The sequence below is a fragment of the Xiphophorus maculatus genome, chromosome 17 (assembly GCF_002775205.1).
Source record: "Xiphophorus maculatus strain JP 163 A chromosome 17, X_maculatus-5.0-male, whole genome shotgun sequence".
Taxonomy (NCBI): Eukaryota; Metazoa; Chordata; class Actinopteri; order Cyprinodontiformes; family Poeciliidae; genus Xiphophorus; species Xiphophorus maculatus.
The window spans coordinates 5110880-5137193 of record NC_036459.1 but is presented as its reverse complement, the minus strand read 5'-3'; the positions used below and the strand labels follow the sequence as shown (position 1 = coordinate 5137193).

The 26314-nt window shown below is 37.3% G+C and overlaps 2 protein-coding genes across 6 annotated transcripts in view; both read right to left on the bottom strand.

The window, feature by feature from the left end:
• Window positions 1–545: 545 nt before the first annotated feature.
• LOC102236517 (urocortin-3-like) lies at window positions 546–2792 on the bottom strand. Its single transcript, XM_005807413.2, has 2 exons — window positions 2597–2792; window positions 546–2357 (listed from the first exon to the last, which is right to left on the bottom strand). Exon 2 carries the CDS (start codon window positions 2345–2347, stop codon window positions 1877–1879), a length of 471 nt encoding a protein of 156 aa, XP_005807470.1. The 5' UTR covers window positions 2348–2357; window positions 2597–2792; the 3' UTR covers window positions 546–1876.
• Window positions 2793–5391: 2599 nt separating this feature from the next.
• Window positions 5392–26314, bottom strand: part of LOC102218208 (collagen alpha-1(VII) chain-like) — a 67527-nt gene continuing 46604 nt past the window's right edge. For 4 of the 5 annotated variants that reach the window (XM_023350284.1, XM_023350283.1, XM_023350287.1 and 1 more), the window contains 35 exons: window positions 25724–25801; window positions 25328–25384; window positions 24977–25060; window positions 23339–23392; window positions 22969–23019; window positions 20752–20805; window positions 20611–20664; window positions 20459–20497; window positions 19837–20367; window positions 18995–19030; window positions 17482–17508; window positions 17346–17405; window positions 16847–16972; window positions 16631–16702; window positions 15824–15859; window positions 15183–15242; window positions 15033–15077; window positions 14904–14939; window positions 13626–13661; window positions 13391–13447; window positions 12660–12731; window positions 12464–12535; window positions 12343–12378; window positions 12126–12206; window positions 11789–11842; window positions 11644–11697; window positions 11237–11299; window positions 11087–11149; window positions 10859–10975; window positions 10015–10092; window positions 9449–9502; window positions 9311–9359; window positions 8604–8843; window positions 6894–6965; window positions 5392–5866 (listed from right to left, as the gene is read on the bottom strand). In XM_023350284.1, the coding sequence (XP_023206052.1) occupies window positions 5637–5866; window positions 6894–6965; window positions 8604–8843; window positions 9311–9359; window positions 9449–9502; window positions 10015–10092; window positions 10859–10975; window positions 11087–11149; window positions 11237–11299; window positions 11644–11697; window positions 11789–11842; window positions 12126–12206; window positions 12343–12378; window positions 12464–12535; window positions 12660–12731; window positions 13391–13447; window positions 13626–13661; window positions 14904–14939; window positions 15033–15077; window positions 15183–15242; window positions 15824–15859; window positions 16631–16702; window positions 16847–16972; window positions 17346–17405; window positions 17482–17508; window positions 18995–19030; window positions 19837–20367; window positions 20459–20497; window positions 20611–20664; window positions 20752–20805; window positions 22969–23019; window positions 23339–23392; window positions 24977–25060; window positions 25328–25384; window positions 25724–25801 (2928 nt within the window). In that variant the 3' untranslated portion in view covers window positions 5392–5636. The remainder of the gene's footprint in view (window positions 5867–6893; window positions 6966–8603; window positions 8844–9310; window positions 9360–9448; window positions 9503–10014; window positions 10093–10858; window positions 10976–11086; window positions 11150–11236; window positions 11300–11643; window positions 11698–11788; window positions 11843–12125; window positions 12207–12342; window positions 12379–12463; window positions 12536–12659; window positions 12732–13390; window positions 13448–13625; window positions 13662–14903; window positions 14940–15032; window positions 15078–15182; window positions 15243–15823; window positions 15860–16630; window positions 16703–16846; window positions 16973–17345; window positions 17406–17481; window positions 17509–18994; window positions 19031–19836; window positions 20368–20458; window positions 20498–20610; window positions 20665–20751; window positions 20806–22968; window positions 23020–23338; window positions 23393–24976; window positions 25061–25327; window positions 25385–25723; window positions 25802–26314) is intronic. The other variant, XM_023350286.1, reaches the window with a different exon arrangement.

Sequence of the window (26314 nt, the reverse complement as noted above, 5' to 3'; positions counted from 1 at the left end):
CCCTAATACTGTATATACCTCAGGTTTTTGATTTACCCAGATCTGGAGTGCAGTTGCCAAAAATGACCACAGGATGTCAGCACTTCTCAGCATCGTGAATTTAGAGGGTGTGCAATTTAAAACTTACATAGAAACGCAGTTTTGTATTTTATCCAAGCAGTTGAAAATATTAACCGGTAGCAAATTTCATAATGCATTAAATTTCATAAACATTAAATTTAGGTAAATTTTTAAGACCATCATTATTTTTTAATATAAAGATTTGAGAACGGGTGGTTTTTCCGAATGTACCTTTTATCGCCATCTACTGGCCAACATTTAAAACGTCATTACTAACACAGACTCCTTCAACTTAGACTTAGACTTAGACTGACTTTATTGTCATTTTGCATGCACAGGGTGTATACAAAACGAAATTTCGTTGCATACGGCTCAGGACAATGTTTTGAGGTTCCAGTGTTGTGAGGCTACTCCAGAATAAAATAAAATACAGTATAAAATATGAATATAAAATATAAAGTGCAGGACTGACAGTAAAAAGGAAGTTACTTAGCTATGTATATGTGCAAGGTTCAAACAAATTAAGGCAAATCTGGATTATTGTTTATTTATTTTAGCATTATTTTAAGACACATAGTAATTCAGATTTACTGATACCAAAACGGCGAAGCTCTAGTTTTATAGAAAGTAAAGTCCCATTTTCCGATAAGTTACGATGTAAAGCACTTTCAACTGCCTTGTTGCCGAAATGTGCTATACAAATCATCAACTTGATTGATTGATTGATTGAGTGAACCCATCCATCGTCCATAGCTTATTCTTCCAAGGTCACGGGGAATAGAGCAAGATATGGGGTACAATCTGGACAGGTCGCCAATCCATCATAAGGCAGCAGAGAAACACAACGGACAAAAAAAATAAAAAATAAAAAAATCACGTGTCAGCATAGTTTTAGGGTAATCGATTAAACTAATAGTCATGTTTTGAGACAGTGGGAAAATATGTTATGTATCTTTTAATATTGTATGGAAAGAGGCAGTTGTATGTTGTTACATCTGCTTTATTTGAGGAAAAATAATCCTTTATTGGAAAGTAGAAAAATAAGAGACATCTGATGACAACATACATTCACATGCATTTGCATTTTACTGTATTCATGATCTCTGCAGATGATTTGTACAGTATTTTATTGTCAGCGAGTTGTTTGTGCCACTGTTCGTGGGAAATTTGAGTAAAGGAAAACATTACACATAAAAACCAGCAACGACATTTATGCTCGCCCTAAAAACACCAAATCTAAATATGGGCAAAATCCTACATATCTCAATATTTTTTCTAACTTACTTTGCAGACATTAGTGCGCAAAGCTGAAAGAAAACAAAAAACAATCGATAGATTATTGTTTTCTGGAATTAAGACTATATAACCAAGCTAATCACGTGACTTTATAGCACCATATAACATAGTGCTTCTGACAACTGCAAAACTAAGAATTTTTTATGTTTATTAAAACATATTTAAAATCAAAAGTAATTTAGGCCAATTAAGCGTTATAAGGAAAAAAAAACCCCAAAAACTTCAGTCTATATCAAATGTTCACTTTGATGTATTTTAAAACTAAATTTAGCCATCTTTAACGCCGTTTCATCAAGTTAAGTCCAATATCAGACAGGTTTCTCGCTGTGCTTTCATTTGTACAACAAAGACGATGTTAATTCACAAACATTGAGATCACTGCAGTTATGATTTCACCTGTTAGCGTGGTTATTTTAATGTTCCCCTAGAGAAACGAGTTGTTGTTTATTCGAGGAGACAAAAAGTTATTGATTACATTTAGTCATTGCCCTCTGCTGAGTCAAAGTTTCTCCGTGTTTTCTCATTTCCTCCGTCCAATCTGCGCCAGGAGCCGCGCGTTCTCCGCCGCTTTTGCGCGCAGGTTCTTGGCTTTGGCCACGTCAAAGAGGACATTCATGATGTTGGTTGGGACATCCAGGGACAGGGTCAGTCTGCTCCTCCGGTCCCCTTTGATGTTGTTGCGCAGCATCTGCCCTCTGAGCTTCGTCCGACTCATGAAGCGGTAGTTCGCGGGACTTGAAGTCCTTTTTTCCCGACTGGACTCTGCAGAGGACGAGGAGGTGGATGAGGAGAGATAGTCCGCGGACTGCAGGAGGGAAGCCCAGGCATCCACGGGGGAGTAGCCCGGCTCGCTCTCCTCACTTCGAGCCCCCAGAGTCGTGTGGTCGTTGCACAGAAGGTCGGAGCCGCTCTGGTAGAGGCGCAGGCACAGGCTGGAGGTCGGTGCGCACAGGACGGAGAGCAGCAGCAGAGTCTTCAGGGACGACAGCATGCTGTGTCCTCTGGGACGAAAAGAAAAAAAAAAGAGATGCAGAGGATGGAAATTAGTTCAAACTACTTTCTCTCTACTTCAAAACAGTTTTTAAAGAGAAACAACCCACCTTTTTTTTGGTGCGAGCAATATTTGAAATATAGCGTTTTATTTTAAGTTAACCCCAATCTGATGAAGAGAAATTGGTCCCCCCAAAACACAAATGCATGTTAAAAACAAACAAAACAAAAATAAAATCCATGTATTTACCTCTCTTGTCCTACGATAAAGAATACTCTTTTGATTTGGAACCAGCCTGGAAAGAGAAGCCAACAACCAGAAATCTTCCTGCGAATTTATGAATTTCAAACCCCGACAAACTATCAGTGTTTGGAGATCAACAGTGCGCACAGTCTGTCTGCCCGGCAGAGTGTCTTCCTTGTCCATTCCATTTAGTAGAATACTTCAAACTGCAGCCCTACGCCAGCAACAACGTCATTCCTTTGACATTTTGGTTTTTCTCCGAGTCGTCCCATTGGTCGTCATGCAGTGATGTAGTGGTTGAGGGAGAAAAAAAAAAGAATAAAAAAAGTTGCAATCTCTTTTTATGGACAGCAGTCATCACGACTTAGAAAAACCGACTTTGAAACGAGAAAGCTTTAAACCTGCCAGCACCATGGAGAGCTCCATTTGAGCCAAATTTTCTTACATCAACAGATTTCAATGGATATTACCAAAAATTTATGTAAGAGAAACGAGTGACTCATTTTTAAATATATGGAGAAATATATATGTTTTTGAAAATGTGGTATGCTTTCTATTCACCTTGTTTTTAGTCCTCGAAAGAAGCAAACATTTCAAAGGAAACGAAGGTGGTTTATGGTCCGAGAAGAGAACAACTCTAAACTGGTTTAAGCCAGAGTTACAATGGAATGGTGTAGAGAAAAGCATTTTTAGGAGCTACCATTGCAGTTTTATTGATGCAACTGAAGTAAAAAGTGTTTGCTCAAAGAACTGAACAAGTGGGACTGAAAGCAAATGCATGTCAAACTTTTTACATACTTTTTTTTTGACAAGACATTTAAAACAATCATACTCCGCTATGTAAAGTCCCAACAGAAAACATTATAGCTATTTGTTGTAAACAGATGTTCAAAGTTAATTCAGGTATGAAAACTCTATGTTGCTCAAGTTGGGAAGAAAGACAGTTTTCTTAACCAATTTGATTAGAAATCATTATGGCAAGGACTAAGGTCATTTTTACCAAGAGTTGATTTATTAATTAAAACTCCAGGGATTCCCACATAAAAGCTCAGGCTACAAACAAATGCAATAAAACCAAAAAGGCATCAAGATGTGAAGCAGGGCATTAAAATGTGTTTTTGTAAACAGATGAAGGTGTGGCACTGTGAATGACAGGCATAAAATGTCATGGTGGGTAATGTGTATGCAAGAACTGAACAAAATGAGGAGTTAGTCTTATAAAAGTAAGCCAAAAAAACCAAAAACAAACTGTTGAACACTTTTTTCGTTGTGATAAATTGTAGATTTTGAAGAGAATTATACACTAAACTACAGTACAGAGTAAAACAAACAGAACCAGTGATAGCAAAGACTGAATCAAAGCCATGTTGAATATTCCTTTTATTAACGTTGTCATTCATAAGAACTGAAGCGTTCACAGCTCGATTAATTACACACTGTGATTGAAGACTTAAATGTCCTCCCACTTCTCCTTCCCTGCAGTTGATCTCTAAAATTGATTTGCATGGCCCTCTTCAGTATTATATCTTCTGCATTACAGTTCTGTAAGACACTTAGCCTGTTCAACAAGATCTTATTTTTATCTGTTTTTATGACAAAAGTGTTGATATTTGGGATTATTCATATAAATGAGTCGGTTATATGATAAATGTCTGATTGTTCTACTATTGAATTGTTTTCCGTTTCTTTCCATGCAATTAAATGACAATGAGACAGTAAAAGTATAAAACAAAGCCGTCAGGAGGTTAATAATGGTTTAGCATTTATCTAACAAGACTATTTCAATTAAAACTGGAAAGTAAAAAGAAAGAAAAACTATTTTTCAAGCTTAAATGAAGTGCTTTAAAACTGAACATAAAATACTTTGCAAAGATGCTCTCCCAGGAAGCCAGTTCCCACGCAGACTCCACTAGGCACCCATGTCCACCAAGATCCATCAAGAGAGGGAGGCCCTGGCCCCCCAGTCCAGCCCCCATGGCAGCAGCCCCACACAACCCCAAAGAAATGTTCCACCCACCCCAACATTTGGTCAACTCCCAGAACACCAGACATCCCTGCTTTAGAGATTGAAAACTAAATTTCTTTCCTCTTCACAGTTATGTTGGACCTTGCATTGGTCAGTCATTTAACATCCCAATAACATGTTGAAATTTGTGTCTGTAATGTGGCAAAATGTGAAAAACTTTTAAGTGTACCTCTGCCAGGCACTGCATGTTGGATATTTGTAAAGCATTTTGCAGAGTGGGAGTAGATCACGGGGGCACAATCGTGACCAGCGCCAAGGAAGCCCGAGGGTGATTGCTCATGTAAGCATTTTCTGATAGCTTGGTCATGTTTTCTACTTTCAGTAATCAACCTAAGACCCATCCAATCAGACATTTCACAGAAATATTGTCATAGGAGTTAAAATAATGCATCAACTCTCCAATCTCTGCCTTTCCACCATGGTTTAATGTGAGTTTTTAAAAGGGAGGGAAAAGGTCCCAGTTAATGTGTGTCACCCCTACATGAGCGACCACACAGGAATCCCCTGCCACAGCTGAGACTGTATGATGTAGATTGGTTGGGCCCCTGTTGGCCTCTCATCTGGCTCCCAGCCCAACCCACTACACCCCCCACCAAACAAACATATGTGGTGATGACAGAGACAGCAGGAAACCAGCCACCGGCTTCGTATTTTTGCAGACTGCATCATGTAGGGCATAAGAAAGGTGACCGCGATCTGCAGTAATGAGGTGAAAACGGAATCAGGTGTAGTAAAAATCACACACATAAAACCAGTTTTATTTTTTATCAGTAGCATTAATTAGAATCACATAAAAAAAAAAACTAAATCAAAGTCAGTTTTACCAATAAAACAAATGCAGGAAAAAGTACAGGCTCTCACATACTGTTGCTCACATTTCAATTCTGTTCACTGGTAAACATCCAGAAATCAAACTGCTTTCACAAAAAGAATTATAAATAAAAGAAATATAGAAAACAAAAACAGTGTATCTTCAGTAACACCACACTGACAGACAGAATCTGAATTTTCGTCATTGCATCATCTGTCTGAAGGCAGGTCCTCCGTCAGAGCTGACCGAGTTTCTGTCACTCCGCTCTTTGTTCCACATAGACTCTCACAGTCCTGTTTAGATGTGAATCGGTTTTGGTTGCCACCACAGCCGCCGTATACAAAAGGCCTGCATTCCCCCGACTGGCTGTGGAAATACCAGACCAGAGCGTATTCTGAACAAGCTCCTTCCGACATTGGCAGCAAACAGCGATCGGTCACTGAAAGCACAAGTGAGGTAAAGAAGAGTTATTTTGAGGAGAAAAATGTGGGACTTGCCACATAACTACATTTAGACATTTAACTGATTTACATACTCCATTTGGATTTATTTTTATATTTAGACATACAGAAAGAAAATGTAGTGGTGGAGGGAGGAGAAAGTGAAGACACAAGGAAGAAAGGAAACAAAGTTGAGAAAGAGAATAAAGTCTGGATGTGGAAACATTTTTCTACACTTTTCTTCAGCAGCTGCAGCAGCAGCTCAGAGAACAGGACTGAATAAGCTAGGAAGGCCAGTTCTATCATGAACAAGTAGTGGAAGACATCAGAATAATACCACATTTCATGACCCTCCTGGTACTCAGGCTACTGGATTTTAAACACACAGAGGGACTTTATCACAAGTCTTTGCACAGGTTTTCATGTATGAACATATAAGAGCACATTTTTTAGGGTTTCACAAATTGCAGTAGTTAGAGCATGCAAGCTTTGAGAGAGTCAAGATGTGAAAAAGATTTTCCCATAGTGCCAAATTAGAAACCAACTACAGCATCATGAGAGACCGTGTTTTTCTACAGTAATTGTTGTTTCAAATACAATCCCAGGTAAAAATGTCAAATTGTGTCATTACTGATAAAAAAAATAAGCTAACTGGAAAAAGTCAATTAAAAACTCATTGCACACCTACTGTTTTTATAATGAACATAAGAATGAGACCATAAAGCAAATAATTGTTGCTGTTATGTAGGTTATTAAAATGTGTTAATTTTTATTCTGTTGAAGGAATTTTCACATTGCATTCCATGTCATGTTCTCTATTTGTCACTGTATTTACTCAAAATGAAGAGCCAACAAGTAGAAAATTATTTCTGATACTTAAGAAATAGCACACATACATTAAAGCATAAACTGTTTCAGCTCATTTTTTGTGTATGAAAAAGGGTTAAAGTAAAAAAAAAAGGACTGAGCAAACAACCAAAGGAATTGGCTGAAATAGGAAGAAAATTGGAAGTCTTGGCCACTCACTATCATCCTTAGAACCAGATAGTCGTCTTCTCTTCCTCTCTCTGGACTTCACAGCCCATCCCTCATGAGAATCTAAAGACAGAAATACGTCTAATCAGAAGCTGAACATCGCGCTGAACTCAGCCATCAAAGACGAACACATAGCCCCTCTCTCTGGACCAGCACCTAATGAGCGCCGGCGGCATTTTGGACTCATTTGAATGCCGTATGAGGATGTCGTGGAGCGTCCTTTCATTCATTTTTCAATATTGTTATGCAAACTTTAAACTTAAAGTTCTGGAGGAATCACAGCTAATATTTAGGTTCTTCAAGAAATGTTAAAATATGACAAGCATTCAATTTCTTTTTCTTTTTTTTTTAAAAGAGGGGGAGATGGAGTTTGTAGTACTGAAAGGAACAAAACAAAACTAATTTACTGACTGTATTCGGGAAATGTAAATTAAATCAAAATCAATTGTTTGGTGGTCCCAATAAAATTCAACTATATTACTGAGTAAAAAGTACATTAACATCAATGGTTCTTTTTTTGTGGGGTAATACATAACAGACCAACATAAAGTAGTCAATAACTCTAGCCTGGGAGAAAAATTGTGCATTGTTGTTTTTTAAAAAAAAATAGCAAATACAAATCTGTAAAACTTGATGCACATTTGTATTTTGGTCACTCAGAGTGAATGCTTTGCAGAACAACCTGTTACTGTGTAAAAGGTAAACGTCTTTTGAGGTTTGTTTCTCCTTCACTCTTCTACAGACCAACATTTTCCCCCAATCGCTCAGGAAGCAGTCCGACATGAAACTGCTTTGATCTACACAATGTCTTTGTAGTACTGGCTTGTACGTTCTGGATTTAGCCTCTAGCAGCCTTAAAAAAAAAAAATCTAAATTGAAGTCGGAGAACAACAAAAAAATTACTGGTCAAAAAACTGCACTGATTTAATTTTGCACTGGATTATTTTAAATCAATTGCAGCAGTCGGGTAGGCGAGTCTTGGATCAGAATTTTGCCCGAGGGTCAATTTTTCAAAGTGCAAACATCAAAATTTATGCAAGAGAAACCCAACTGAGCTGATTTGACTGCTGTACTGTTGGACATGTTACCTTATCAGTGGTAAAGCAAGAACACAGTTCAGATCCTGGTTAAAAACAATACTTATGTAATTTCAAGTATAATTTCATAATTACCACGGAATGGAAATATTGGTCAAATGAATAAAATGTTAAATATACATTCATGTGAATTCATAGTCATGTTAGTACATATTGATGTTTTTGTTGTTGTTTTTTTTTACCTGAAGCTAGAATTACAAATAAAGCAGGACGTGATTTCTGCCTGTGGATGTTTTTCATTAATTGGTTTCATGGAGTGTGACTTAATAATAAAAAGTGTATATTTACATTTCTGAAACATACAGTATGTCATGCATATGATGCATTTTCCATTTTTAAGTAGAACTATGCTCAAGTACTTTACGTTATCAGAACAAGTCAGAGCACACTAATGATACCATTTGCTTGAAAATCTCCACCACCATAAAAAGGAACCACAGACAGGACATTTTAAATGTCCAACACACAGCTGCTCCACATATGTTTGAGTTGTGTGCTCATTTAGTCCCACTTTTGGTCACACTGTAGCTGAGCAATCTGTGAGCTTGGCCAGAGGGTTCAAATCTGCTGACATTTGTGTTGCAGGTTTTTTTTTTTTTCTTACCAGTGTGATTTCGTGAGCTCCTGGCTTCTTCGAGATTCAGTGGAAGAGTACTTGTAATTTCTTTCATGTTGCTGTTGGATTCTTGTTTTTGAAAGTCATGTCTCGTCCTTTCTTCGTGACGTTCAGTCACAGTAGAGATGGTTATTGCTAAATCTTTGGGCTTACTGGTAGTTTTGCTACCAGTTACCACGTACGATGCATCCGGATCCACAGACTTTACCATAAACTTGTATTCCAGTCCTGAAAAAAAAAAACAAAAAAAAAACAAGAGTTACACAATCAACAGTACATTATCAAGTAACAGAACATTTTTAATCCAGAACATCTCTTGCATAGAAAACTTTGGTGTGAAACATAAAAGTTGACAAGAAAATGTCACGGTTGCGTGTCTTGTAGGTGAACAGATTTTTTTGGGGAGGCGTCCCTCTTAATTGTAGTCGCGTGTTTGTGAATGACTCTACTGTTACTGGCACCATGGTGTGTGTTCCTCTGAGAGAACATAACAGATGGCTCCACACACAGGGGTGCCATGTTGCTGCCACAGGAGCTTGACAGCAAACAGCCACACACGTGTACACACCAACATGCACACAGACACTGTCAGAATATGTAGACCTCCCTGAAAGAACATGTTTATTCAGTTTTGGACAAAATACAGAGTAAAGTAAATGCATAAAGTATGGCTTCAGCGCCGTGTAGCCTCTTACCGCACTTTTCAACCACCTCCTGGTTGACAAGCTCCTTCACTTCTTCAGCCTTCACAAAGATAAAAGCAGAATTTAGGTGATCAGTTATTCAAAAAGGTTTTAAAAATAATTCTGAATGGAAATATTATTCTGACATACTGATAATCCAGGCTCTCCTTTTTCCCCCTTTGCTCCTTCCATACCCTCTGAACCCTAGTGGTAATAAAACATGAGCACTTTCACTTTAAGAATTTCCACATAAAGAATAAATTGGCACTGTTGTACATACAAAGAAAATTATGATTTTCTTTCAAAAACAAACATTTGTAACCTATTTTCAACCATTCCAAGTAGTGGCAGCAGCAACATTAAGGGACACGTTTACATAATACAAACTATATTTAAATCAAGTCCAGATAAATAGGCACTGCAAGTATTTATTTGACCACTACACAAATTTAGTAGCAAAAACCTGATAATATAATTACTTGATCTCATGCAACAAGCGGTTGTTCTTAGCTTTTTCAAAAATGAAGTGTAAAAATAAAATATTATCTACACAGAACTCTTTAGTAAAACAAAAAAAAGAAAGAGAAAATATTTTTAGTTATCTTTATGCTTTTTGAAAGGCATAACTAGAACTCTCAGTAAATAGCTTTGGGTCCAAAGCAGGATAAACCACCGATATAAGGAATGAATAAACAGCTTTCAAGTATAGATCTCACAGTTTCTCCTCGCAGTCCTTGGGTTCCTGGTACCCCCCTCTGGCACGGCCTCGTTTTGCCTCTCCTGCCCCGCTCACCCTGGTTAGTAAAAGTACAAAGAGGAAAATGTATCTTTTGAACAAAACCTCCCCGCAAGACAAAACCCATGACACCCAATCAAAAGCGGAACTGCTCCACACGGTGAAAGACATTTCAGTTAGATGCACCTCTGGAATATCCTCATCAGTATTTTCAAGCCAATCTGCGTTAACACAGAAAGTCCGGTAATTGTTGCTGAAAGGATGTAATTGAGTAAGATATTACTTGAAGGATGCAGACAAAAATAGATCTGTGTGTGTGTGTGTGTTAATTTGGGACGTGTCTCCGCTGTCTTCAGAGCCTAGCACACGCTGTCGTTCTCTCACGAAGGCACATTGATGACTGTAATCAAGCGCCGCTCGTCCCCATCACCGTGTCACATATTCAGTCCACCCCGTTGTGTTTTTACATGAAGTGGAGAAATTTAGTTGGGAGATGAGAATATTTGGAAGAGAGTCTGTTTGACTCAAATAATATTCTGCTGGATTCTTTTTTGGGGGGTGCGGGGGGTTGACTTTATAATTTCCGTTAAATGGTCATGAGTAAACATTTAGGGACATGTGGCAAAAAAAAGAAGCACAATAAGGGGAAGGTTGCATTTTACAAAATGAGAATTACAAAGACAAAAGGCTTTAAACTCAGGCTAGAACAGGCGACATTGTTGGCCCGTGGTGTTGATACACGTTCAGCCAAATGATACTTAGGTTTACTGTGTTTAAATGAATGAAAACACAAACTATACAGCCCCAAAACTGGGTTAAAGTACCTTGGGTCCTGTATCCCCATGAGGACCAGGGGCTCCGGGTGGTCCCTCATCTCCATCTAGTCCCGGACTGCCAGCTGACCCCTTGAAGCCTGGAAATCCGGGGAAACCTGCAGCACCCTAAATTTGACAAAACAATTGATGTGTGGAGTTTAATTGAGAAAACAAAGATTACTAACACATGGAAAACTAAATATGTATCCAGTGTAATGTTACATTGAATTTACAAACCTTATCCCCTTTCGCTCCTGGGTCACCATCAGCACCATTGGTCCCTCCAACTCCTTTGTCCCCCTAAGATTTTATAAATATAGAAAAAATGAGTGCATGCATCTCTTGAAATGCTGTTGAGTGGAAATATGAGTGGATTTGTATGTTCACCTTGCGTCCTGTGAGTCCATTAAGTCCTGCTAAACCTGCACTGCCAGGTACGCCTGGGTCTCCCTGTTTAGGAGATTAAATATTCGCAGCTTGAACCGTTCCATATGTTACATTTCAGCTACAAACTCAAATGTATTTTATTGGTATTTTATGTGACAAATAAGCACAAAGCAGAGCATAGTTATTAAGCTGAAGATAAGAGATACATGGGTCCATTTTCTTCTAAAATGCTAATCAATAAAGTGCAGTCAGCCACACCCAGGCAATCACACATAATCCCCCAAAAGGTTTCTAGTTATAGTGACAAAATGTGAAAAAGTTCAAATCACATAAACGTTTCCACATTTTGATTTCATATGACACAGTTTACTCGTTAATATCTTGAGAATCATAAAGCTAAAGCTAACCTTTTCGCCGTCTAGCCCAGGATTACCGGTGCGTCCAGGAAACCCTCTGAAACCCTGGGAAAGGTTGAAGCAAACTGGAAACTGAAGCACATCAGGAAACAGGGAAGAGAATACTGAGCTACAAAGACATAATGGATGACTAAACCTTTTCTCCTTTCTCCCCCATTTCTCCAGATAAGCCAGGTTCTCCTGGATCGCCCTGTGAAAAACACATGAATCAGATACACAACAGTAACAATAAGAGGCTACATCTATTTAATACACATCCATAAAATGTCATACTGCAATAATCTTTAGCAAGAATTGTGAGACTAAAACTTGTCAATATTTTGTTTGCATTAAAAGGAATTGCAATTAATGTCCGACATATAACTCGTAACATACATTTTTAAATTCACATAGGGATTCTAATAAGACAATGAGAAGCCTATAGCATGAGAGCAGTGATTTTATTCAAGTTTAGTATTTTTGTTTGATAGTACCTGATCACCCTGCATGCCTTGAAGTCCAACATCTCCTTTGTCGCCTTTGTCTCCATCCATTCCATGCTGTCCATTCAGCCCCTAGAATGAATAAAAAACTGGAGTTTTTGCACATCATCACTTAATTAACTTCTGGTGTATATAGTATATCAATAACTCTGTTAAGACAGACTTATTTTACCAATTGAAGATTTAGAAATTATTACTGATTTGTTACCATCACTCCATTCAGCCCTGGCTCTCCGGCTTCCCCCTATAAAAAATTGTGACCATCTTTATCACAGCGCTGTCAAACAGCAATACCCACTGAATCTCATGTTGCTGCATGTCATGCTTACTTTCTGGCCCACCGGCCCTCGCGCACCAAATCGGCCCAGTGCCCCTTTGGTGCCCGCATCCCCTTTAAGGCCCTGATCAGATTGATCAAAAATGTGTTTATGTGACAAGTAGTCAGAATTTGAGACGGGGAAAAAAAAACTTGCAAGGAAATATGTGAACAAATTACACTTAAAATGTCAGCACTTCATTTGTTACCTTTACTCCTGGAGGACCGTCCTCACCCTTCTCTCCTTTATCCCCGTCGAAACCTGGCAGGCCCCTCTCACCCTAAAACAACATTTCCAATAACTTCCTTTGTAGTTCTTTTAATACCATCACCACTGCAGCCAAAATGATTTTTTTTTCTAGTAAGCAGATTTACACATTTTTTTCTGAATGTAAGCGAGTTGCAGAGCCGCTAAACTGTGATGAGTTTCTCCACCGTTGCTCATCAAACGTGGAGAAGTTTCTATGCATTTAATGGGTAAATCATGTATATATTGTTGCATAAGATGAAAATCTAATGATGTAAACATTGACCATATTTGATGCATAAAATGAAGCTTCTAAAATCAAACAGAATATTTGCACATCCCATATTTTTGAATAGCCAGTCACAGTTCCAGTAAAACTCATATTTGTCTTTTTTTCAGGATGCCGCCTGAATAAACGTAAAGGATTCTTTCTATCAATGATGGATCATCTAAACATAAACTACATATATTAGCAGAAAACCATTCAGAGGAATTACGGCTAATAAATTTATCGTCTTCTTGAAACACTTCATCTTCATCCATTTTCTACATACGGATTAAACTAAAGGTCTGCAAACTCTAAAGTGTGCCATGAACTGTTCTGTAGAATTGAAAACGCATTGAAAATACTTCAAACACAATTTAATTTGCTTTTCAACAGAAGAAAGGCCTACACAATAAAGATGATCTCACCGCGTCCCCTTTGGAGCCCTTGAACCCACGAGGTCCTTGAATCTGAAGTGCGCTCCCCTGCAGGGTGGTATTCATTTGTGAAGTCATGTCAGAAATAAAAAAAAAAGAAAAAAGGATTTGGGCAATAAATAAATAAATAAATACACCATGCAAACTGTTTTGTTTTTGTAATATGAAGGTGAAGGCTCTTTAAAATTTCAACTGAAACAGGGTGCAGTGGGTGTAAATTTCATACTCTCTCTCCTCTGAGTCCAGGTACGCCGCGGTCTCCCTGAAAAGAAGCGGAGCTGCGACTTACAAATTCCGAAATACAATCATTTTCATCCGAAAAGTCAATAAATGTTTCATATTTCATGGCTCTTTGCTGCTGGAAAGCAAAACTCATCATCAAACACAATCTATCTTTGACAAATCTCAAAAGACTCACAAATAATTCCTACAATCATTGACGGAATCGCTCAGCGAAATCTAGAGAGAAAATACATGAGCTGATGGCAGCCAAAGCAGCAGAGCTCCAGTTTAAATGTGAAATGCAATAAGAAAAAAGGTGAAGACAATACAAAGGTTGGTCTTGTGAGTACACTTCCAGGCTTTTGTGTATATATTTAATAGACATATCATGTCAGTGTTATCTTTGGGTTATGTTTAACTTAAATATTTGGAGGGGAAAAATATCTGCAGGTTACTCTAGTCTTTGAGTTAGAGGAAAAAAAATGCAGTATTGATATATTATTAGGTCGACAGTTTTGAACGGCTTCAGATGAGACTCTTAACTGACAATGAGACAACAGAACCTGCTTTGCAGCAAAGAACAAGACAAAGAGAAATGAAGCATTTTTCGTTCTGACCTGACTAGATAAAGCAAGTCTTCAGCAAACCTACAGGGTTTTTTTTCTTGTTTTGACGTAATCAAATAGCTTTTCCACAATATGCCCGTATTTCAGTCAGGAAATGAGTCTTAATCCGTCATCTTGCCTCAGTGATATCAGTGTCATAATGACAATGTAAACATACTCCTTACATCCCGTCAGCATTAAGATGACAAATTCAGCTTAAATTAAGACAACATAAGGGTTTATCTGCAGCATCATTAAGCAGCTACTTTACCTTTCAACACCAAAATGCTCCATAATCCATACGGAGAAAGTTTAAGCAACATGGTGGCAGTTTTATTTATTTCTATTTTTTTGAGTGATGCCTTTTGATACATCCATCATGGTTTATGGGATTTTGTTTTTAACTTAGTTTTGGTTGTTGGATTAAACTTTTTCTGCTTGATTTTCTCAGATATATATCTTTTTTATATCACACAAGAAAAACATCTGAACCCACTGAGCACTTTATTTAATAAAGCAGAAAGCTCAATACTGAATTTAATCAAAGCAATGACTATAAAAATATCCTAAGTTGTTACCATCTTTGCCAACATGCATTAACACAAAATGTCAGCCAGGAACATATTATTTAAAATTTTTTAAAATAAATATGAGGTAATATTGTAAAAGCCTCTCACCTTTTCTCCTTTGTTGCCACGCAAGCCTTTTGGACCCTGGTTGAAGAATTGAAAAAAAAAAGAAGAAGAAAATCTAACAGATTGATTAGATATTTGTGTCACTTACAAAAAAAGTGAGAAGTTTCTCACAATATGACCAGGGCTTCCTTTAACACCTGCGGTTCCCCTTTCACCCTGAAAAGAAAACTCTCTGTAATTATCCCAAAAAGCACCGACTATGTCAAGTTAAACTATATAAACACATCAACAATAGAAGATGAAAAGATGCAGAGAGCTCACCTGTCTGCCTGGTGGACCAGGAACTCCTCTAGCACCGGGCTGACCTGGAATACCGTCACCCTGGTGAAATATTTGGTGCATTTGAGACGTTTTGTTTGCTCGACGTATTTGTAGTTTTAGTTTTTAGTAATAAAAAACACTGAAGGAATAACAATTTTTAAAAAAAGAGTAACATACAATGATAAACTAAAACAACTTACTGATGGTACTCTCACTAAGTCTATACTGACTTTTATTCTAGACATTTGGGGGCAGCAGTGACTGTGGGTGTTGGGCTTCATCTTGTCACCAGTAGGTTGCCGGTTCGAATCTCCGCCCAATCTGTCTCAGACGTAATGTCGTTGGGAAAAATACTTCTATTTTAAAAATAATTTTTCTTCAATACAAGGTATAAAAATGGGTTTTGTTCCATTTTATGCATTCAAACATGGAACATGTTCACAGACAAAATTGGAAGTGCATGTGAAAAGTAAATGCTAACTTTATGTTTTCTATGACATCGAGTATCAGCTGATGGGAATTCTGTGCAGGGAGTTCTTAAGACTTCAACAATGGAAATTCTAACTTTTGACTAAGAAATCAAACACGCCATAAACTTACTCATTATGTGTAAGACAAAAAAAAAATTCTAGAGTTGTTACCTTTTCTCCTTTGACACCAGGTACTCCAGGAAGACCCTTCAAAGAGAACATGCTAAATTTGGTTCTGTTCAGGCAATCAGACGAAACAGTATGAAAAGGCTAAAATGTTCCTTAAAACAGTGGTGATTTTACATGAAAACAAAAACTATAAAGGTAGACATCAGGACATCCTATTCAACGTTCATCCTTCCAATGAGAAATTTTCTCATATTAATGTTTCATCTTGTTTAAATAAAGTGATTTGATTGCCCTTAAACAAGTAAAGTTGCACAGAATGAATGTGTTTCTACCTAAAACCAAATGCAAGGACAAGTCTTTGTCTGAAATAACATCACTGAGATGATTCTTGTTGCCATCTGCCAGTCTTCAAAACCACTCAAAGGAAAGTTTGCCCCAGTCTTCACTTTTAGCTGGAAAATGTTTGAAAAGTTTCTTGACTGTTTAAAGTCACTGCATAGAATCCAAATGAGATGAAGATGAAGATCTACTGTAGGTCTTGACTGCCCAGGATGTAACATTTCCCAAAGTGCAACATTTCCAGCTCCCTGCTTTTCTGTGCTTCTTTTTGTTTGTTTTGTTTTTTAAACTACTTTTAGTATCTCCTGAACTTTTTAAATTCCTAAATATCATCCCCCAAAGTCTTTAATGAATTTTTTGTCAGCTTTAATTGTGCAGTTATACAACTTTAGTTTTTTGTTAGTTAAAATTCATTTTAAAAAATCACAACTGATAAACATGTTTGTTTGTTTGCAATGACTAAAGTTAACGTAAAAGAGAGAAATTAAAAAAAGGAAAGTTTCTTCATACATCAGGTCCTGGTGCACCTCTTGGTCCTGGGGGTCCAGTCAATCCATTCTTCCCTCTTTTACCCCGTTCACCCTACAACAACACACAACGCTTTAACGGAATAACTCTTTCCATATTTTCTGTATTTTTCTATGTTTGAGCTAATTTCATTCTGGAATGAAAGAGAATATTGGATTTCTCTGAAGTGTTTTTGAAGCTTAATATATAATTGTTTACCTCTCTGCCTGGCTCTCCTGTATCTCCAGGAGGCCCCTTGAGTCCTGGGATACCCTGTATTCCTGCATTTCCATTAATACCCTGGATGCCCTGCGCTCCTGGAGGTCCTGGCTCACCTGGCTCACCCTGAGGCGACAATTTGAGGCGTGTTAAAAATGCTGAGAAGAACTGAAAGTTTGGAAGACAAGCACTCAGGTAGGCACTTGTTCCATGTAATGTGATTATTCGGCTCTTTTATCACATTTGAATAATTGCTTTCGGTTCAAGTCGTTCTCGCAAAGGAAAAGCTCAAGCACAGATTTAAATGCGGGAGTGAGTCACAGGACCAATTAATTCCCTGAATTAAAACTGCAATGAGAAACAAAGTCAATTAAAATTAATGTTAAAGAAACCAATCTGCAGGGACTGATTGGTTTTCCAAGAATTTCTAAGTAAGCTATCAGTTAATTGTTGGTGTAATATTTGTTTGTTTTCTATTTAATAAGGAGTGAAATTTTACCTTTTGTCCTGGGGGACCAGCTTGGCCCTCTGGCCCTCTATAACCAATACCTGGCTCACCCTAAAAAAAATTAAAAAAAAGTCAGGTGAATATGTATCATCTAAACATAGTGGGCTACCATTTTTAACAACTTTACCTTTTGTCCTTTTTCACCAATTTCCCCCTAAAAAATGTCATCAGAACATCATGGTTAGGGAAATAAATTGGAGGGTAACTTTTATACAGTAGCCAAATAAGCAAACGCAGAGGAATTTCACATAAAAAAAACAAGGGTTGTCAGCAGGTTTAACAAGGGGAATTATTAATGCCTGCTTTAATCTCTCCCAGAGTCATACAGAAGTAGAGCAGAGGAGACATCAAAGGCCTGGATTCAAATGGCGTTACTGACAGGCGAGACGGGAGAGACGCTCTCCCCGAGCTCCGATGTCATTTACTGATGCCGTGTGGATCGGCAGCGGGGCAGCCATGATCATTTTATGAACTGGTGGCACATTTCATTCAGCAAATGTTGACCTTGCTTCATGCTCCCATGATGATGACAACATGGGATTTCAGTGTAATCTGTGTGATGATAACAATGACTCAGTAAATCGTAACCGAGAACTACGGTGCCTTGAAAACTATACACTCCCCCTTGAAAGGGAGAGTAAATAGAATTTCAACATTTTATTTACTCTTCTAGTTGTACAATACTTGGTGCTGATCCGTCACATAAAATCCTAAAGAAATGGATTTGTGGTTTTAGTTGTAATGTTACAAAATGTGTTTTTAAGGCTCTCTGTTTTGACATTTCTGTGTTTACAATTAAACCTTGTTAATTTGAATAAATAAAACACTACCGTTGTATGTTTTAAAGAAAGCCAATGCGTTATTAATTAGACCATCTCTGTGGTTGCAGGAAGGGCAGTGATGGCTCTTTAAATTGGTCTTGATTAAAATATCCCTAACAGCCACCTGATGAACTGTCATTTTTCTTTTACATAATGTCAATCAACACAACATCCATGCGGTTAGTAATCAGAAAATAGAAAAGTCGCTTGAGGGAACAGGAAGCAGTTTTCTGCAGGATGCAGCTGAACTCTGTCTCACATTAATGGTCGATCACAACGATCAGGCAAAAGACAAAACAGAACCACAAACTAAATCAAAAGGACATTTTCTAGAACGTTTTCATAATGTTTTATTTTCACTGATCTTCAGATGACTGAATATCCACAGTCATTTTTCATATGAGCGACAATTTAATACGAATCAATGGAAGTTTAATGTAAACAGCAGGGGCATTTGCCCACAAAGCTAAAAAATGTTAGAATGCACCGTTGCATCATTTTGAGTGCACTGCTTAAACATTCCCAAATAATCATCAGGATGTTTTAATTTCAGGCCTCAAATTATGATTTTAAAGTGTTCTTGCAGAAAAATACAACAAAATGTGCACAGGGTCAAAGTTATGCGTATAGTTTTAAACTTTGCTGCTTTGTTGAGTGGAAAAGGTCAATTAACTCATCAGAATTCAAAATGTATGATTTTGAACCAGCTTCACTTTTTAACCTGTTTCGACTTGGATATATCTAAGTATTTATACATTATGTGTTGTATTATAGGTTATCCTTAACGTTGTTTTAATCTTAAAATAAACCAGTAGTCACCTTTGGTCCAGGTTTTCCATTCTCACCTGGCTGCCCCTGTCACAGAAATGATTCAATTTAATGGATCAATGTAAAGTATTAACTAAATGTTTTCATTTTAAACATACACAACACATTCAAAATTCAGAAAAGTACATGGACTGTGTTGGCAAATGAGTTATCTGATGTTGCTACAATCTGCACAGATTCTGAAACTCCAGCAATAGGACTGAACAATTTCAAGAAAATATTTGTTATGCTATTGTTAAAAATTACAATCATGTAACCGATTATTTACCCCATTTTCCTGAAAAACAAAGAGGAACTGGAGTCCATGCACCTGGCTAAATATTTATCTGCATGCAGTTTCAATGCCTGACACACAGAGTGAATGTACCCAACTAAATATCGCCTTCAAGCAATGCTCTGCAATTAAAATATCACTACTGGGACTTAATATATTGTGCAGGAAACTGAGGAAATTATTTTGATCATTAATTAGATTAATTACATTAACCAGTTGAGCAACAAATTAGATAGTTGAAGTAAAATTGAGATTGTTGGTCTAGAAACAATCTGATGTTTTGCTTCAACAGTTTTTTCTTTATTAATGTTTAACAGGTGAAATTTTTGATTGAGAAGCACGCCTCATTTGAATCATTAGTGTGAACATCATCTGTTGCATCTTGATTAAACATAAAAAGAGTCCAATCCTTATTGTATGTGGCCCATAAACTTTGTCACATTTTGTGATAAAATAATGTTTAATGGGATGAATTTCCACAACTTTTACACAAACTTTTCCTATTATTCGCAGAGTGAATATATTAGTATACTTAGGTGAGTCACCTTTGGGTTTTTACCTTCAGAAAAAAGTACTGTGGAGGATACGGGTATGGCTGTCCAGTTTCTTCACTGTAACCTCCCCCTCTTTCCCTCTCCATCTCCGCCCTCTGCCTTTCCCACTCCTCCCTCTCCCTCTCAAAGTCTCTCTCCGCTTCCTGCTCTGTTCTCTCCCCCTCCACATCTTTCTCCCCCTCCATCTTTTCTCTCGCCGTCTCACGTTCGGCCTCCCTCTCCTTCTCCAGCTCTTCCCTTTCCCTCTCCATTTCCAGCCTCTCCTTCTCTCTCTGCCTCTCCAGCTCCTCTTCGGTTTCTCTCTCGCGATCAACATCTTCCTCCGTCTCCCAGTCGTAGTCGCCACTCCTCTCCTCCTCCACCTCGTAGACTGGATCAGGGTCAGCATCTGGTTCTGCTACAGTTACTCCTTCAGTCAGATCATCTGCTCCAAACATTATCTCTCCATTTGCATCACTGTATATCTCTTTCTCTCCCATTTTTTGCCTCTCCCTACTTGCATGTGCGTGAGCATTGAGATTGTTGAGCTTTCGTCTCTAGAAAAGCAGAAAGCAATGTATTTATAAGTAAAAGTAATTCAGAAACCCGTCAAGAGTGTGTTTTGTGCCTTGCTGATCACACACTTACCCTCCAGCTGCTGTAACCTTGCGCTCCAGAGGACGGATTCTGGAAGTAAAATAGGTGGGAAATCTTATTCTCGTTCCACAGTGACCAGGAAATTGCATTTTCATGTTTGAAACTATGAATTTTTTAAAGGAAGAACAAGATGAGAAAATTACTTCTTGCATTTCCTTCATCCGAATTCTTCCACCTGGAGCACCTGGAATAAATACCTGCAATGCAAAGCCATTGCTGTTGTTCAACTATTAATAACTTTCATTTATCTTTTATTTCTTTGTACAAAACCAGCTGAAACTTACGGTTGAGTCATGCCAAAAGGTGTCTCTTTTCACTCTGGTTCGAGGTTGAGGTGCCTGTAATGTGACCAAAACCTTTAATAAGCAAACTTCATATTGTAATGATAATGTGCAGTCATGTGAAAAAAATAAATCAGTGCACTTCATTTAATATTCAGTTCATTATTCAGAAATGTTCACAATTCATTTTTGTTATTTTTGGAAAAGAAAATTTTGCAAATAAAAAATGAAGCTTGTTTCACGTTTCAGCTGAGAAGTTTGAGGATTTTCCTGCATGTTTCCAGTCACCCCACAGCATCTCAATGGGATCAAAACATTCAGCTTCGACTTGGCCCATAAATTTACTTTTCCCAATTAGTCAGTCAAGCTTTGGTAGATTTACTGTTATGATTTTGGGTTAACGACAACTTCCAGGATCCAGTTCTGCTGCATCTTAAATTTTTCCTCCTTTTGTACAGCTGGCCTCGTATTTTTTTCCTCAAGGACAACGCATGTTTGAATTCATTGAGGTCGTAAAGCACGGCAAGTTTAACGCCGTGCTTCACAGCTTTTAAGATGTTCTTTTTCTAGAAAGTTGTAGGTAGTCTCCATACTTCTGTTGTCCAAATGATTAAATTCTAGGCTCGTCTATCCAAAGAACATGATTCCAGGAGCACTGGCATCTGTCTGGAAAACTTTAATGTGGCCCAATAAAACCTAGTCTACATGGAAATGAAAATGAACAGATACCTACAAAAAAAAATGTAGTTGATTTTTGTGTTTGGTAGATGAAGCATTTGGACTTGTTGTTTTTATGTGCGTGGTGGATTTTGATAATAATCAAAGTAAAAAAGACACAGACTGGCTCATAGTATTAAACATTTTTACTTAAAAATACATGCACATGGATGTTAAAGACACACAAAGTAATGACAACTTTCACCAGTGGAAACAGTGCTGAATCTATCTACATAACGGCTCAAAACACACTTAATGTCATTTTTATTTAAACACTTTTGAAAATTAGAGAAGCAACTTTTTTTCCGTTTCAATAAATATATATATATATATATATATATATATATATATATATATATATTTATATATTTTTTTTAATTCTGAAATAAAAGATATTTGATGAAATTGTCAGCGCATGGTAAAGAGAAAACTAAATTACTAAAAGCCATTGGAACAAATCAATTTGGAGTCTAAAAAGGCCAAGAATGGGAGGCTGTGCTGGATTAACTGAATAGACATGAAGTTTTCTTCACTAAAATGTTCTTTTTCAAAAATAGACCTTTTTTAAGGCCATAGATTTGGATCATTATCTCTGTATGGAAAGGAGTCCCCGCTTGTGAAATGTTGCTCAGGTTCAGGAATCTTCACCAGTGACTAGTTTTATAGTGTGTAGTCTCTGGGGAATTAAGAGATTTCCTGTTTAAAAAAAATGAGAGAGAGAGAGGTATTAAAAGTAACTCAGGATTTTTTTACCAAATATAATAAGATATAAAAATTCTATAAGCTCTATATTTTACAGTTTTGTGCCATTTCTATGTCAAGCAAGCTTTAAAAAAATTACTCTAAATGCATGCTGCTCAAAAATACTATCTTGTCCCATGGTAAACGTTTGTGCATCGTTATTGAATACATAGATATGTGCACTGTTTAAACTGGTGAAATGTTTAGAACAAAGCATGATGCCAGCAATCCCACATGCCTGTTTGGTGTTAGTATCTAGCAAAATCAAGTTTTTCACATTTTGTCATGTTAGAAAACACAAACCACCAATGTATATTTATTCAGATCTATGTGGAGGCAATGACATAAGAATGAAGTGCAAGAAAACAAAGAATTTTTTAAAATCTCTTATGAATACTGATGTGTTCCTTGGTCTTCCTGATGCTAGATTACACACCAATAAAATCTATATACTAATTAAGTAACTGCTAAATGTATTTTGTTGCATTTAAGTTTATTTTATTTCAAAAAATAAAAAATTCTGCACTTTTCACTTTCACTTTTAGGGTGCCTTCCACTTCACAATGACCCACTACTTTTGGTGGTCCATTACATAAAATCTAAATAAATGACATTGGTTTATAAAAATGTCAAATGTTCAAGCAGCACAAATAGTTTTGTAAATCATTGTATGAAGGAAAGTTTTGCATTCCAAGGCATGCAAAGATTGAAGAAACATCCAGGTGAAATATAAGTTGATAAGATTTAAAATAGAAACTGTACCTTATCTGATTCTCCTGTTGCTACCGGAGGAGTGGGCAGTGTCACCTCATCCTGGTTGTACAAGCAGAACAAACTTAAAATTTGGATGTGAATGCAACAGCACAAAAGTGAAGCACCATACTGAGTAAAAATGTTGCAATTAGAACTAAAAAGGCCCACACCATTCAAGCCCAAAAGCCTATTTTGCAATTTAAGCAAAAGTAAGTCGCATCAGAATCTAATCGATCCTAATTTGCCCATTTTCCTTCCCAACTGTAGGTTTTATGTAATGCTTCTGAGAAACAGATTCTTAAATAGAAATCCCTTTTAACCGCTCCCTGCTCTGTGGAGGACAAGAATAAACAATGAAACAGCGAGCTTCCCTCCTTACCTTATCTACACTATCCAGAGATGGAGAAGAAGGTGACGTGGTTGTTGTGATAATCTGACAGGAACAAAATCAAAAAGGAGCATTACAAACATGCTTTCATTTCAATCCCTCTCAGGTATAAAGAAATAAGATGCAACAGAGCATCATCCTGTAACTGGTGGCTGCAGAGTGCAGAAAATATATAGCTGTGATAAATGTAAAGTTTTGATGTGTAGCATGCTGAGAAAGGCAAAGAGTGTATCGAGTAAATGAGAGAGAAGGTCAAAGAGAACAGGAAGTGCTTTTGTTTATATCGTCAACTGGAAGTAACCTTGCAATGATGCAATAGCCTAAGTGAATGGCAACTTGCTTTCATTTCTGATTACATGAGATGGAGAGATTAAGAGACTCAAGTCCTAGAACACAAGTACAAGTCAAGACACAAGTCTTCAGGTCCGCATTCTAAGTCAAGTCGTTCTGCACTCTAAAATACAGAGACATGCAACCATTCATCCACAATAGTAGGAGGTGGTCATTTAAAGTCAATACATGCAATTCTTTAAGAGATAGCAACAGCAATACAAGGGATCCAGACTGCTTAAACTTTCATATTTTGTCACATTAAATTCAGGAGGTTCAATGTATTTTATTGACATTTTAGTCAGACAAATAAAAAGTAGCACTGGTAGCAGCTAGGATTTGCAAGAAAAGAGCCATTGTTGAAAGTCCTGCTGCGGTCTCCCACAAGCTATGTAAGGGACAAAGAAAATATTTGGAATAAGCGTTCTTTTCAGATGAGACCATAATTATATGTCAAAAAACTAAAGGGCATCATCCTTTTTAGATTCCCAATGTGAAGCATGATAGTGGCAGCATCATATTACGGTGATGCTTTTCTTCAGCAAGATCAGGGAAGTTGACTAGAGTTGGTGGGAAGACAGATGATAAATGCAGGGAAAAAAAACTATTAGATTCAGCAGGAAACTGCTGCAGAAAAGAACCTTCCAGCAGGACTCAATGTACAGACAGAATGGCTCAATTAAAGTCCAGACTAAGTATTGAAATTTGATGTTTATGGCTGATTTTCATCCAATTTGATTGAAGTTGAGCAATTTTTAAAACAACAAGTAAAATCTTTGCAGATGTGCAAAGTTGGTACAGATCTACTTCTGAACAGTCTGAGCAGTCATTGCAGCAGAATGGCTTCTACAGAGCTTTCACTCAGGTGAAGCTTTCCACACTTATCAGATTTTTATTTAAATCACTTTCCTTTCACTAATTGTGTAATATGTTGAGTTGATCCATCACACATTACCCAAGGAACACCCAGAGCGATATCTGGTGGTAACGTGGCAAAATGTAAAAAAAAAAAAGTTCAGGGAGTTTCAATGCTTTGCACAAAATATTTTTGCCAACACGCTTGTTTTTTTGACTGTCCTTCTTACAAGAGTTGAAAAACTTTCCTGAGAGCAAACTAACTTTCTCTGAATAACACTCAGGGGACATTCCTCAACTACATCAGAGGGAAAAACAAAATAATATATGCCTATATGGGGATTTTCTTTGGGACAAAAAGATAACTTTCATTTTATGGATGTGTCCTTGTGCATGCTGACCAAGCTAAAACAACACAGTATGCTATCCATAATGAGTAGTTACCTGTGCATCGGTTTCTCTGACGGTGGGTAGAGGACGACTGGAGGTTTCAAACGGGTCTGGACTTTGTGTGAATAGCGGATCCTCCTTATAAAGATGACATATAACATAACATAATTAAATTGAAGAGTTATATCGTTACAATGGCTTTTGTCTATTGTTTCAATAGACAAATAGACAAAACTAAAGACAAAAGTCCTTCGTTTTCATCTGCAGGACTTGGGAATTCATCTATTTAGACTTCAAGCCGCATTCAAAAAAGCATTGAGCATATTTTACATTAAAAATGAATCATAACATTTATACCCAGTCTAGCTGACATAGATGAGAGCATTCTGTTTGAAGCAAATTTACCTCTCTCTTCTCTGTCCTCTCCAGAGAGACTGCAGGTTCGTCTGGGAAAAGTTCTTCCTATTTCAAAGAAAGAAACAAAAAAATTTTCATCATAACTTTTAAACATGCACACCTTTGGTGCAAAATATACACAGCAGATGCAGCGAGCTGCACTGCAACTAATTCAACCCTAATGATTAAATTCAGGTAGTGGGTGTGTCATTAATCAGCGCTTTCCAGTATTTGTGTGGGCACAGATATTTTTGAGTCCCCAGAAATAACTGGAGGGGGAAAAAAAGCCTCTTTATATCCTGAGCTTGAAACTGTAAAATAATCCACATCATCAACATCACATTTAAGAGAAAGCTTCCAACTGAACTGAGACTGAATTACTAATTTTGTTCAACCACTGCCTACCTCGTATTCATAAGTATATTCTTCATCGTCATAGAAGTCCTCATTTTCCTCTTCCTTTTGCTTGTGCTCATTATTCATCTTAAGAGAAAAAACGCAATTAGCAACATTTACATCAGTTGTGTGATTGAGAACAAAGCCAAGAAATTGCAAAGCAACCCACCGATTAAGTCGACATTTTAATTGGAAGCACATAGACATTAAAACAGATACATGCTCCATATCATATAGGCACCATTCATGAAACCTACTGTTAATTGAGGGTGTTATAACTAGAATTAGTTATTTAGTTCTAATTTATTAAAATGTAGTTAAAAGAGCTGTTATTTCTTGTCAGATTATGTTATGTCATGTTAGAATTGCGAAGGAGTTCGTTTAGTAGTTGGAGAAGTGTTAGTTGACATTAGGGGTGTAACAATTCATTCGGCTCACGAGACGGAATAATGCAGCATACTGCACTTACGGCAAGACAACAAGATGACGCTAACAATATTTTTGGGAACGTAATTAAAAAAAAAAAATCAAAGTACAGCCTCTTAAAGTTTAGAAATGGTTATTTGCCACCAACAGCCCATACTTCCCTGACCAGCTGCA

Excerpts from the sequence above, each read along its gene's own strand:
- LOC102236517 (XM_005807413.2), bottom strand. The coding sequence starts at position 2,347 with ATGCTGTCGTCCCTGAAGACTCTGCTGCTGCTCTCCGTCCTGTGCGCA.